The sequence below is a fragment of the Haliaeetus leucocephalus genome, unplaced genomic scaffold (assembly GCF_000737465.1).
Source record: "Haliaeetus leucocephalus isolate CR32 unplaced genomic scaffold, Haliaeetus_leucocephalus-4.0 Scaffold819, whole genome shotgun sequence".
NCBI classification, from domain to species: Eukaryota; Metazoa; Chordata; class Aves; order Accipitriformes; family Accipitridae; genus Haliaeetus; species Haliaeetus leucocephalus.
In genome coordinates, this window is record NW_010973255.1 from 570,845 (window position 1) to 585,878 (window position 15,034).

General features: G+C 38.8%; 1 protein-coding gene across 2 annotated transcripts in view; it reads right to left on the reverse strand.

Annotated features, from left to right (window-relative positions):
* Window positions 1–15,034, reverse strand: part of SNX9 (sorting nexin 9) — a 42,609-nt gene that overhangs the window by 12,410 nt on the left and 15,165 nt on the right. For both annotated transcript variants that reach the window (XM_010581846.1, XM_010581847.1), the window contains exons 4-11: window positions 12,626–12,809; window positions 11,709–11,862; window positions 10,182–10,266; window positions 9,222–9,347; window positions 8,810–8,927; window positions 6,006–6,136; window positions 4,518–4,621; window positions 1,784–1,887 (exon numbers count right to left, since the gene is read on the reverse strand). In XM_010581846.1, coding sequence (XP_010580148.1) covers window positions 1,784–1,887; window positions 4,518–4,621; window positions 6,006–6,136; window positions 8,810–8,927; window positions 9,222–9,347; window positions 10,182–10,266; window positions 11,709–11,862; window positions 12,626–12,809 — 1,006 coding nt within the window. The remainder of the gene's footprint in view (window positions 1–1,783; window positions 1,888–4,517; window positions 4,622–6,005; window positions 6,137–8,809; window positions 8,928–9,221; window positions 9,348–10,181; window positions 10,267–11,708; window positions 11,863–12,625; window positions 12,810–15,034) is intronic.

Sequence of the window (15,034 nt, forward strand, 5' to 3'; positions counted from 1 at the left end):
ACTGGTATTTCTTATAAAACAGGTACCATTCAGAGTACTAGAGTTCTGTTATCAGCCATTAACTTGTTACTGAAGTTCCCACTGGGGATTCAGTGAAGAATGTTTGGTTTCTTTCCACTTGCATTGAAGAAGTTTCCACTGTCAATCATTTTAAATATCATAGAATGGAATGCACATAACTACTGCTCAGGAAGTGCCAAAAATAATTCTGACTAGGAGCTGGGACTAGAGCTGACAGAGAACTTAAAACCTAAAAGACTACCGAAATGCTTCAGTTTTGCATGTCCCAATTTACCAGCCTCCTTTTTCTATTCGGTATGAATGTCTGGAAAATGAAAAGTTCAAATTTTCAACACAATCACATCTGACTTGCTACATTTATGCTAACTAATTAATTGCTGTAAGTATTAGAAGAGTCATTCCATGCATAAAGCACTAGTGTCAAAGTTTAAGGAGATTTTAGCAGTGAACAAAATATTGAATTTCTTCTGTAAGGGCTGGCTGTGACTTGTGCTTAACTATGGTGGTTTTGACCATTGCTTCTGTAACCACAAAGCAACGTTACTTTTCTAGTCTCATCTGAGGGGCCTTATTCCTTCCCCTGCCCTCCACTTCACCCACGGTATCACTTCCTAGTGAAGTGAGATCTGTACAATGTTAGAGCTATGTCCCGTGTTAGACTATTTTTGACCAGCAGGAGGGTCAGTGACATGTAGAAGGAAACCCTCTTATTCTAAATTATTTATGTTTCCCCACTTTAAGTTCACATCCTACAGATACTAAGGTCTAATGTAATCACTACCAGAAGAGACTGGGCTTCTATACTTCCCATTCCCTCCAGTCAGACCCAGATACTCAACTGCAGTGTTAGATTAGAAAGCAGCGAAGAGCTAACTCAGGAGATGTACTCAGTCCCAAGTCTGAGGACAATGTTTTTTGTGGGAGTTAAAGAGAGGGGGAAGAAAAAAGAAAAGAAAAAAAAAAAAAGGAAAGATGAAAATGGAGGGGATTTGAGGAGATCTATGTGATAGGTCTTTGGTCACCAGACACTACAGCCTGCCCTGAAGTGTTTCTTATTATGATCCTCAGCTGTAGTACCTGCTTCCTTTCAATAGCTGCCTTGTGGTGGCCACAAACACTGAACACTGCTGTGGACTAGGAAATTAGGGCCCAGGCAGAGTCATAGGGACTTGGTGTGAAGTTCTGCAACCCTAAATATCTGTGGGAAGGAAGAGACAAGATAGGAGAAAAAGAATTGGGCTAAAGATTAAGTTAGAATCAAGTTGTTTTTTCTTTCCTTCTTTTTTAAAAACTCATTTAATCTTTAAATCACTCCTGCTGGCATGCAAGAATCCTAAATAAGGGGTTAATAAAATGCAATCATTTATGATTTAATCAAATAGACAGGTCTACTTTGCCCATGTCACTAAAATGTAGATAAATGACAAATATATGAGAACAGGTCCCACAAGAGCTTTAGCTGGATTACTAGAATTATTTAACTTTTAATATTATTAAACCTATGGGCAGGGACCAGATATTTCTGTTATGAGAGAAAGAAAAAAACCCACCACAACACAAAAACACAGACAAAAAACTTGCACAATTTATATTCTCAGACCCTGAAAACAGCCAGAATGCCACACAATTCTCATGATAATTTAGGATTTCTTTTAGTTTTAAGATGTGCCTTGAATTATGAACAACAAAAACAACAACAACAAAAAAACCCACACAGAAAAGCAACACAGAAATAACTGCTGAGTTCAAAAGGGACACTTACGTCCTGTACACCTCTTCCAGTGCTCTTGTCCCACTGTCAGCAGCTCTTTAACTCCATCATCCATTGCTTTGGTGAACCTACCCACTGCATCACATTTCTGTTCTCTGTGGCATTTGGAAAAAGCAAAAAGAAAAAGCAGTTTAACAGATGCATTATGCTAACTTTAAATGCAATATTGAAATGTTTAGTAGTGTCAACTAGGTCTTAAAAAAAAAAATCAAAGAAATAAATTAATTCCTTGAAACCTCTGCCATTTCACTGAGGTCAGAATTTCCCTTTTTAAAGACAGGCATTTTTCATTCTATTTTTCCCTCCCTCTGTTAAACATGTGGTACGGGACATCATTCTTACTATAGTTAGTTACTTTCAAAAAAAAAAAAAAAGGCTACTCACTAAATATCTTCCCCAGTGAGATCAAATGATAACAGAACAGCAAAATCTGATTTGAGGAAAACACATCCCTAGAGCACTTAACACAAACAGAAGGACCCCACATTGACAGGAAATTAGATGTTGAAGTAACAGAAGTAGCAAAATTCATACAACAATGAACAAATATAAAGAAAATAATTGTTCCAGATATTTTAATAGAAATCTAAAATAGGTGAGTAAAAATTAATCTAGCAGTTCTTCTAGGGAAGTATATATGCATAACTTTTATATTGTATTGACAATACCATTGTGTTCAGTAGTGTTATAGAGAAGGGGGGGGGGGGAATCAGGGATGCTCAAAAGATAATTCTGAATTAGTATGTGCCTTTTTACCCCTCTAAGCATGTTTTCATGCAGCTATCAAAGCTTTCCATTAACATAGACTGCATACACAGCAATGTTCTGTGAACTCGACAAAAGAAAACTAGACACATATTTTCTAATTTTCAATGAGAATTATTCAAACTGCATCAGATCTTACAAACACTCTCAGCCAAAGCCTGTATGAGACAGCTCTCACAGCAAGCAACTCTTTAGAGCCAGGGCAGCAACTCCAGCTGCAGCCCAACCACCTAGAGGCTCCCACCTCCCCACTGGCACTTCCTTCCCCAGCTGGAAACCCTACCCAAAGAATTACTTGCACAGAAACAGAATCTGGGCTTTCCAAGAGGCCCTTGTTTTACTCCCATTTTCCCAGTAGCAAACCATCTTTTAATTTTCTGTACTTCATACTTTAAGGTATCATGATCACAGAAAAAGTTCATGAACCAGCACAGGGTTACCATCCTTTGATCAAAACCAGGACAACACAGGACTGCCAAAGTACTAGCAAAATTGTTTCAGTAAAGAGTGTCTTTTCACTGAAGAACCTAAGAACTACTGAACAAGCTGGTTTGTCCACTTACAGGACTAATGGCTTTCAAAACTGTGTTCATGCACACTTTTAACAGCACCCCGAGATGTTCCCAGGCACTGGAACACGGTGCGGACATCTGAGGTGTTACAGCCACCCTTGCAATGCTTGGAGATAGGTCCCCAAAACCACCCCAGGTTGCCAGCCCCAGCCCAGGAGCCAATACCCTCTGGTGAGCATTCCCCACATGCTGCTTGCCTGCCCTCACCCTGTTTGGGGACAAACTGTTTAGCAGACAATATGCTGCCCTTCCCTGCCAGGGTTCTGTATATAATACAGAGTCACTCTCTCCTGCACCCTATGTACAAAATGCTCTCTCTGGTTCACCCCTTCAGCTTTTATACCACTGGGATTTATATAAAACCCATCACTTAAGAAAAGTAGTCAAGTTTGAAATCTTCACGTTAGAAGTGGAAGTGACCTAAAGATGTCCATCTTTTTTTTTACTAGCGCAGAACTGCTACCACACAGCTACTATATACATTTTAATACGCACTGCATCACTTGGATAAAGCCTATGCTGGGATATTTTCAGGTGTAAGTACACTACTGTTTTCCTACTATAAACACTTCTACCTAGTTTATCCACAGCTTCAGACACAAAACATTATCCAAGTTTCTATGTTCTACAACAGCAAGCAAAGCATGTCATGCATACTACATATCTTCTAAGAAAAATGATTAAGCCTGAAGGAGTGAAATAAGGCTGCAGAGTAAATCCTGTCTTCCACTCTATGAAACACAAAGGTCTACCACCAAGAGAACTATATATTTGTAAAAAGTATGTATCTATAACATATACATATAAAAATAAATATATCCATTTCCCCTTCCAGAAGGATACCCCAAAAAATAGTAAACCATTTAGAATGAAATTTGATAATTTAAGTCACTTTACATTTTTAATAGCTTTCCATGGATTCCAGATAGTAGAATCATACTGTGTTTGCATTACATACAAGTCTTTTACAGAAACATTGTTTTCCTTGATGGTCCACTTACAGTTATCCTAAGCTACTTGGTAAGTCTAGCACACTTTGGAACTGTTCACAACTGAAGGATTAAAGATCAAAATATACTTTCATAGCAATATAAAACATAACTCCATAGGCTCTGCTAGTACTCTATCTCATCAACTAGTTTTGCATAAATCTGTTTAGGATCAGTATTCAGCCAATGAAGTCAAAGAGACATCACATGGAGTTCCACCAAGTTTTGGAGGGGCTGATATGAAAATCTTGTATTCAAACAATTTTTCAGCTCTGCCTTAATAAATGCCTCTTCAAATCCATGAATATATGTGCACACTTACTAATCTAGTTTTATATTAGCTCAGTATCTGTTGTATATCCACATGCATAACATCCACGCAAAAAGAAACCACCTTACATTTCTACCATGTCCAAGTCAGGAGCTTCCGGTTCCATGGTAGAAAAGATCAGGACTCCTACTGTTTCATCTTTTTCTGCCTTCCGCTTTCCAGTTTTCCACTCCTTGAGGGGAAGGGGAAAAAAAAAAAAAAAAAAAAGGACAAAGTTTCACCACCAGTGTTCATGCATCTTTAAGGGCAGTGAAGGAAATGTTTAGAAGAACAGTTAAACAATAGACCACCCATAAATTAAAACCTTTTAAATGAATGTTTCAGTGGGGCCATGGTTTCTTAAAGCTTCCCCCCCTCCTCCTTGTGCACTTTGTTTTCTAGATTCTGGGGTCAACAGACCCTTCTTGCATATTACTGAAATACAGTGTAAGAGCAATTATATTCAGCTGTCCCTGCATACGTGGTAGTGCTGATACCAGAAGCTACTCAAGAAGATCATGAGACTATTATGCAACTGCCATACTAAGTTCTTAGTGGGAACAGATAAAAAGGTTAAAAATTCCACATGTATTGCAACATCTGTTCTGTTTGTATCAGTCCGTCTCAGTCTTAGATACTAAGAACTGCTGACTAGCTAGCACAATTATACAACTCTCCACAGGCCATCCAAATAGCACTTCACTGGGACTGCTAGTTACTATGTTACTAAGCCTCTACTTACAGTATCAGAGAATAATTCTGGTTGGAAGTGACCTCAGGAAGTTTGTAGTCCAACCACCTACTCAGACATGGTCGGCTGTGACCTTAGTTACTCAGGGCTTTATGCAGTCTGGTCTTAAAAACTTCCAAGGATCATCTACTTTTTCAGCAAAATCTATGTGTATTTAGAACTATGACTATTTTGAGGAGAAAGCAGCAGAGTTTTCCTGTTTATTTCCTCATCAGTTGATACCAAAATTAGTAACAGAGCTGGAGTTCAGTCACGAAGAAACCATTATTAACTGAAAGTGAAGATGCTAAAACCTCTCAAACCATCAGAAAATGCTGGGGGGGGGGGGAGGCGGCATGGGAATAGAAAAACGGCTGGTTGTATCAGGGAAGACTGCAGCATAATGCTACTACAACCCACTCCCGCAAAAACTGTGTTTCTGAGGGAGGGGATTTTGTTTTTCAATATAATCCAGGATCAGACACATCCTAGATCAGCTACAAAGTAGCTTCTTTAGCGGAGCAGTACCAGTCAGAGGACCACAGTGATTACTAAGTCCAACAGAGACAGAGCAGGGCAACAGCCAGAAGAGTTTTTCTATACATTCCTATTCTGCTAGAGGACCCAAACTCTATTGGAACAGCAAATAGCATGTCACACAAGCAACTTCGTGCCTCATTATGATCAATGAGCTAAGTTAGTTAGTAAACCCAGCAGTTTTCATCTCGTCACTACTGCCCGAAGGCTACAAAGCTGAACTCTTAAACTCGAAGGAGGATGTTGGTGTGGGGGGCAGGGAGGTGAGCAATTCCTCAACCTCAGTCTGTGTGTGAACTTTATTTCCTACCTTCTCATCTCGGAAATTGAGAAACTGCTGGAAGACTTCACTTTCTGAGACAACAGGATGGCGGCACATCCTCGTCATCCAAGCTTGCAGTCTCTCCATACGCATTTTGATAAATTCTTCTTCAAAGCGTCCTGTTATGCATTGAACAGTAATTGTTACAATTTCTACCCTAGTACTCTCAGCTTTTTTTTTTAATTAAAACAGAATCTGTAATTAATCTGGTGAGTTAACCATTTAATGACTGAGAACTTACAAGAAGGAAACATTATGCTGACAGATCAGAAGAACCTTAAAATACAGTATATTGGTTACTGACCAAGAGTACTCCTCCTTTTAAAGATAGTCAGGAAATATTAAAAACCCATAATACCCACCCACAATTCAAATTAATTGGGGGGGAGGAGGTGTTAATAAACTTTCAGATAGAAACATTGGGTATTCAGATGACCCAAGAGAGAAGCTAGGCACAGGCTCAGAATGCAGATATTTTTCCGATACAATCTAGTAAATCCTGGGTCAACATAAGGCTCAAAAATGTTGGAGAAAAAGGAACTACTTTCCAAGTTGTCATGTCCTAGCTAACAAAGCATTTAAAAGTGGACTGCTCATATACAAATAGATTTAAAAAAGCAGTATTTCCCATAAACATATTTCTATATAGGTAAATGAATGTGTTGGGGAAAAAACTCAAAAAATCTCAATAAATCATATGTATAAACCAGTTAGAATACATACATGTAAGACTGATTTTTTGGTAGTTAAGAGATTTTAACACAAAACACAAATTTTAACACAAACAAGTAACAGAAATTTTTTTTAAAGCAGTAGTGCATCATCACTGTATTTACAAGAACCTTTTAGTTTTAGCACAAACTATCTCCTTGAGAGAATCTTTTTCAATCAAAAAAATGCATGACATCAGACTTCTAACGCATATAGTAAATAGGATGTATTTGAAAGGAATGAGAGATTCCTCCAGCACCCAACTCTTCTAATTTCCCATAGCAGCGCAGATGACAAACCTTGAGTGCATGTACTCTTTCAGTATAATTCTACTGTATAGTTACTATGGCAGCAGCTCCACACGGTTGAGTTTTTTGTGGTGTGTTTTTTGGTTTTGTTTGGGGGGAGGGGGTTTGGTTGGGGGGGGTGGTTTTTTTTTTATTGCAAATATGGAACTAGCAGGTAAAGAACACAACTAGTAAAAAATGGATATAGATACATTTCCTGCAACTTAGCTAGGAAAAAACAACCTTTAAAGTCTCTTCCTAGTAGTTGATTTTTTTATATAACCTGCAGTAATACCTTGTCACCCTTAATCTATACTGAAACCTCTGCAGCATTCCTGCTAGCGTAAGGAATGCAACGCAGCAGGAACAGCAACAATTGGAAGTTGTGCTGGTCAGTTAGGCATATCATCACCAGCAAGTCATGATCCCAAGCAAAGTCAGTCAATTTGTGAAAGAGTCTTGCTTTATCAAGACTAATGGACAGAAATACTTTTCTAGACAGTCTTCAAAAAGAAGCCTCCTAAACACAATGAAAAATAAGCACCATCTTTTCAGAGTTTCCCATAATGTTTCAAAAAAAGAGAGAAAAAGAGAGAGAAAGAGGCATGCTTTTTTTTTTTTCCCCCCGCATGACACAAGCTATCCTCTCCCACAGACTCCAGAAGACTGAAATCCACAAGCAAGGTTTAAATGCAATGCCAAACTCTCAAGTCTTTTAAAATACAGTTACAACAAAATCTAGAGATCCCATCAGGTCTTCTGGTTTCCTTTTAGTACACATGCACATGTTTAAGCAAAAATACTGGTGAATTCTAAACATGAGACTAAGAGGAGGGGAGGAAGTCGCTTCCTCACTTTTCAGTTTCCTCGGCATTTATCCCAGTATCCGCATCAATGCTCAGCTTTCTTCAAACACATCAGAGCTGCTGAATTTTCAGTGATGCCCACAGCCACATGGTTGGCGGCATGCCGGCTTTTGTATGTTTGTTATTGGCTGGTTGTCTTAAAGCTGTACAAAAATCTTACCAGAAAACACACAAGTGGAAATAGGCAAAAAGTAATGTATTTTCCTCCTATACAGGTGTCCAATTCTCTTCTTCACAGGTAGTCTAGCATACTCTTGTAGAAAGGAAACCAGAGACTACTGAAAACACACAGGCATTGCCATATTCACTTGAATGACTGAACTCATGAGCATTTAAAGCGTCCAATCCCACTTTTCTTGAAGTCAGAACAAAACATTTCCATAAGCTTCAGGGTTTGGTCAAGCTGAACTGACATCAAACCAGGGCAGAATGTTACACAAATCAAAGATGTTTTCTAAATCAGTTTGTCAGGGGATGCTCCCTTTCCTCCAGGAGCTTTGCTTCAAAGCTCCTACAACATAACATTTACAAACAAATACAAAAGAAAAAACAACATGCACAATCCCCCCCTCAAAAAACATTTCTCCAGGCAATCAGCAAATATGGAACATAAGCAGTTATCTCTTCTTGTCAATATAAATATTCTTTTCTGTGGTAACTGGGGACGGGGGGTGGGGTGGGGTGTTTGTTTTTAAAAGTCACTGGACTAGATAAGTAAACCTGAGATCTGAAATGATGCTCTTAGTGCTGATTTTTTTTAATCAATAGGCCATCACAACTCATCATAAATTCTGAATGGTGAAAGGTTGGGGTTTTTTTGATACCTTCTTTAAAAACAGTGGGAAAAACAAACAGAAATAACTGAACCTTGTAAAAAAGTGATCTCCTTTACTTCCCATCTCATGAATTCAAAACTGGGAACAATTACCTGTTACTTGCTTGTCTGGAAGAGATGGGATTGGAATGGCTAATCCGAATTTAACCAGGAGACGCTCATACAACCAGTCAAAGTGCTTGTATCTGTGGTTGACAGACCGATTAGTGTTCTGTAAAAGAAACACAACTCTGAAGTTTGACAGGCATCTACAGATAGTGACATGAAATAAGTGTGACCAGAATAGTAAATATGTGGAATGTAAATAAAATTTATGATTTAGAGCCTTGACCCTGTAATTACAGAAGAACTTGAAATGCTAGAACAAAGTAACTCTTTGGGGAAAAAAGTGTGACAACTGCCACTTACTCTTACAACCCTGTTACCAAGTCATGCAAACTGTATTATTTATATATACAAATGACCCATACTTGGAAAGAGAAGACCCCATTTCAGATACACTTACAGTGCAGGTCAACTGATATTCAATGTAGCTCTTGAGACCATACATTTTAGAACCTTTTTTGGGATCTGCCACGACACAGTCAAATGTAGAGGTAGGATAAACCCACATTGGGCCATAATCACCAATCTGTAAGAAATTGCAATATTATCTTTAAATACATCATGTTGTACCAGCTGCAAACAAGGAGACAAATACTTTCTCTCTTCACTTGAAAGTTTCCATTGATTTCAGAGAGAGCTTGACAGTCAAGAAATAGAGGGGTTTCTCACAACCAGAGATGACTAACCACAGTTGTGTTTATCTGATTCTGATTTTTACAGTTTTTCCCAAATAGCAAAAGAGTGGTAAATTCTAGGGATTGCAACTTCAACTACATTTCACCAGAACAGCATATATCTAGAAGAGTTTGGTGTTTCAGATCAGAAGATGACCTGACCATCATGACTGAATATTGCAAACCTTTATGCATGTAGTTCCTATATACTAGATAACTACCTAGATAACTAATAGACACTGTAATGCATTTGCTCTGCCTCCCAATCCCAAAAAAGGCTTTTTTTCATGATCACAAGTAATGCAGATCCAACATGAGGAAAAAAAAGTTCTGAGAAAAAAAAATAAAAATCAGCACACTTAGAAGAAAGGAGGAGTTAGGACTTGACCCTGAAAAATCACTCAATGATATATGACTCTGGAATGTAGCCTACCACAACTTTAAAATACTTAAAAGGTACACAGTTCTATTATGATAGTTCTATTTCTAATTATATGTTCAGTATCTGTTTCTTCTGACCCAAATACATATAGCATCCCTGAGGCTAAATGTTAAGCTGAGGAAAAAGGGAAGGGTGGGGAGCATAAAAACAAACACCCACAAAAAGAGCCAAAACAAACCCCCCCCAACCCCAAAACAAACCACACCACCCACACACAAAAACTACACACACATCCCCAGCTTACAATTATGGGAATTTTCTCTTTGGGTTTTGCTAGCTGCTTTGCCAACAGATACTGTTCCATCCCAGGTTTTGCAAATCCAGGAAATCTAACAATAAAACAAAGTGGTAAGTTACCTGCCACTGTAGGAAAAAAACCCTTAGTATTTCTCAAGTATAGAAAAGAATTGATGTGGGTTACTTAAACAACCAACAATTTGCCCTGAAAAAGCAGAAAAGTTTTAGCAACTGACCTCCAGCTTTTATTTGTGTAATACAGGCCCCTCCTTCCAAGGCAAAGTAGCTATTTGTGCTCTGCAGCCCATCAGAGCAAACATAACAGGATGACACAGAGTAACATCTGCCACTCCCCTGCAGTCCACCCTCTCTGGACATGCACACACAAACACACGGGCACACGCACACCATTCTGCCTTTTCAGGTGAGAAGTCAATCAGCTGAAAGAACGCCAAACTGCAGATTTATCAAGCACTTCTAAATATGAGTTACATTAAATAATGTATCAACCAATCAGAAAGAAAACCACACACACACACACAAAAAAAATCACTGTAGTGTCCTTAAACTCTGTGTAAAAAGCCTTACAAAAAGCAAATGGTGGGTCTCTTTCTAATTAGGAAGATACTTAGCCCTTCAAGTACGGACAACCTCCTGCCTGCTTGCCAAAACACAAGGAGTAAAGTAGGGCTTACTTCACAGACAAATAATGCTCTTAAATAAGGTATGTTTATGCTGGTTATAGTCAATGGGTTTGCAACAAGTAGATGCCACAGTGATGCAAAGGTACAGTTGCAAAACTGGACAAAGCCTCTGCTGATGGACTAAATCAACTGTCTCTGCACGACTAGTTATTAATTTTAGTTACCTATCTGAGGAGACCATTATTCTACAATCCTTTTCCACTCTGCTTTCATCCACTTAAAGATTACTACACAGCAGCTTCTCAGAGTAACAGTAGTTTAGAATAAACAAACATTAAGTTGTAACATGAGGTAATGCTAGTATAACCCTGACAAAGCTTCATGCTATTGTAAAATTGTTATCTAAAAATCAAGCTTTCTGTGGCTCAGAAATGAACCTGGGTGATGCACAGACACAGGAGAGCAGAACTTTTCCCCACTTGTAGCAACTCAAATTGCTCCCGAACTCTGGGGCAGCATGTCCGATCAGTCTCACCATATGGGCAAGCCATCCATCACCTTTCATTTTCACTAAGCACACATAGTGTTAAAGACAGTTCAGTTTTAAAGACCAGTACATTCAGAAGTTCAGACCTTGCAAGAGTGTCATTTGCCTGTACAACACCTCCAAAAATTATACAGCTTTGTCACATACTTTCAGGCTTTCATGTATCTGTGTTCTCTGATCACACAGGGAGAACGCTGAGCTACAAATCCATCTCCAATTTTACCCCAAAACTGTAATATTTACATTGCATATTTCAAGAAGGTTGAATGGCCACACATTTACACATCTTGACAAATTCCAATTCTCTTCAATATATACACATTTGCCCCGCATTTTCCATTACTTGTTAAGTGGTAACTTCATAGCAGCTGCACGAGAATTTCCACGCTGGACCCCCCCAGCCTCGGATGCCTCAGTCTCTTTGTAACCAAGGTAAGACGGTGAAGTTGATTTTGGGTCATCCCAGTCATCATCCCAATCATCGTCATCAGCAGCAGCTGAAGTACAGGAGAGGGCCAGGAGGTAGGGAAAGGAGAAAGTTAAATATTTGCTCTTTAAAAGCAGAAGCAGCTACCTCAGCACTCATACACAAATAATCAACAAGGTAAATATATTAAGAGCTAGTTCAGCCTTCTGTTTTATGATTCCTCCTCAATTACCTCTATCCCCACCAAATTCAACCTGCGAAACACTACACTAGAAATGTATTGGGCGGGGCGGGGGGGATCAGTGGGTAGAAAGAAGAGATGCTGGTGTGTTAAGATTAATTCAATACTGTTCCATATTCATAGACTCTACGTTAGCATTCCCCAGTTATGAGTTCTCTTAATTTAGGCCTTTACTACAAAAAGTTACAGAAGCCTTCTGAAAGGCTAGCCACTTCCTAAAATTCAGGATTTAAGAGATTACTTCTTCACAGACCTGAGGGCACAAATTCAAGGGTGTTTAAATTCCAGTTACGCAAGCTGAACAGCATGCCTGAGAATAGATCATGTATGCACAAGACTTTGCCTTGCCAGATTTCCATGCAAGTTTGAGGTATCTGTTACAGTGGATCCGATTTTTCTTTTTTAATTTTATATAAAAACCCCCTATTATTTTAGTGTCCAGTTTACACATGTGGCAACATGCTACTAGGAAGCTGGTTTTGTTTTGTTTTTTAAGTAAGCCATGTTCTATAGTTACAAAAGATTAAGCAATTCTTACCTCTACTGTCCACCTACTCTAATGTATTCAAAAATAAGAGCATTATTAGCACACCTGGTCCTTGATATGCCTGTGGATGACCAAATGCTGTGGCTGTCTCCCAGTTATTTGAAGCACTGTTTCTCTGGCCAGCTGCACTTTCAGGTTTCGTCACCCAGCTGTCAACAGTGTTTCCATTATCCCAGTTCCCAGACTTCCCAACGTTCCAGCTGGACCAAGGATCACTGGCATTGTTCGCCTACATCGTATAAAGACAAAAGTAAAGAAGAAATTGCTGAAGAAATAAGCAACAACCACGTACTTTCTTCTTGAAGACTTTGATCTCTTCCTGATAGGCTATGAGTTTGCATTCAGTACTTTACTAATTTGATTTAGGAGCAGCTGCCAAATCTTGCGTTCCCAGCTACACAGCTCAAATGCACTAAGCACCTGGAAGAACTGATCAGCTTTCCAGCAATGTGACACCAATACATACTAATAAGAATTTTACATCTCCTCAGGGGAAATTAAACTATTTGCTCCAACAGTGTTAGGAAGCACTCTTACCAATGGTAATTATTTTACACCAACACCATAAGCATGGTGCATGTGAACTATTAATTACATAAAGCCATAGACTAATCAGCACATTTAAAACAGAAACTCAGAAGTCAAGAATTAGGTTTTTTCAAATGCTTATTTTATCAAGCTCAGATTAGTGGCTTTACTAAAAGCAAATCATAAATTGCCCACCCACACCATCACTATTGGTGTGACAGTTAGGGAGTTAGGGCCAGCAACCTGCTCTACTTCCCTGTCAGAGCTTAACTCATTCACAGTGAAGACAAGGGAAGGAAACAAACATCTGCCAGGGAACAGTCTGGCATCTCCCTGTAGGCCTACTCTCTCAGCATAAGCTTCTGGTGAAGGTAATCACACATACCCTTCTGCTGATGTGGTTGTGGAGGTGGAAATGTCTGCTCTACACTCTTTCACTGACACGTCTCTAACTACTGCATCAGTTTGTCAAGTTCATCTGTCAGTAAGTTGGATTAATAGCTTAGCATCCTGCTCAGCTGCTTGATTTTAACACTACACTTTGAAAAAAGCATTGACTAGTTAAGTGCAGTCTACTCCAGACACTTAGTACAGAGACTAGCTGGCAGAAAGGAAAAAAAAAGAAAAGAAAAAAAAAGCACACAAATCAAAACCCACACCCCCAAAGTGTAGCAGGAAGAAGGAGGAGAAGTGGAAGGAAAGCAAACAAAGCCTACAAAGCTTGTCTTGTTCAGCAGAGGGAGAAACTGAGTTTTGTAAAAGGAAGTCTCAAAACCTACAGAAGCTGGTGCATTATTTTTATCATGAAGCAGCATATCAAAGAAGGGATGCCTAATATAAATGAATTTCTGTCAGACTATAACATTTCCACAAATCTTAGAACATTTGCCAGTACAGAAAATTTAATAAAACTCCTACTAAAAGCCAAATTATTCTCTGCAAAAACATTAAGTTTGTTTCTTACACAAAATACACACAAAACAGGTACAGCTACTCCACATTCCATTTTTCTCCGCTAAAAATTCTCTCCTCTCATTTCAACTTTGAGATACTACTTAGGAATAAGAGCTCTCGCTTTAGTTTTTCCTACGATAAAGTCACCTGACAGTCATTTCAGACACTATCAAACCTTTAAGACTTGAAAATACTGTTGATATCATGTAACATTTGTTCTTTAGGTACAGAATCCCCAGGATCTGGAAATTAAGACCAAGCCCCCAAGCTGTGGGGAAATCACCATTCAGAAGACTCATGAGAATCGGTGAGTCTCTAGGAACTGATGAGTTAGAGAGGTTATGTGGACAGCTTCTATACCAATAGGTTGGAGGATTTTTTTTATTTTTTCTTTTTATTTTTTTTAGGATGAAACTGATGCAAGAATACTACTCCCTATGGGAGCAATATCATTGAGGTCTACTTAATTCTTGGATAGCTGATAATGCAGCGCTACTCTCAGCAATTACAAAGAAGTTGCTGGTAGCTTATACCAGCCTGCTCTTCCTATGATGTTCACCTGATAAGAGTTTATGTAAAGAGAAATAACCATACATGCCATCAGTCAGAGTTTATTGTCTTTCCTAAATGAAAAAACACATACGCTGGGGCCCAACCACATGGAAAAGTGTGCCTGCTCCTAATATAACTTAGAGCGCCTAGAAAAGGATAGTTTGCATAATGTTCATTTGCCTATACTTCTGCAATATAAGTTGTGCTGATTACTGGCAAATGAAAGCCCAGAAGTGGGATGATTGCCAAAAGGCTGAGTAAAGTTTTCCTCTTTGTAGTTCATGTGAAATCTGGTACATGTGACTATATTTCTCTGTAGTTGATGTGAAACCTTAAAATCTGCTGCAAAACAAGGGGAAGGCAATAATATTAACACTGGGTACCCTACTAAAGAATGACTGTCAAGAGCAATCATCACCA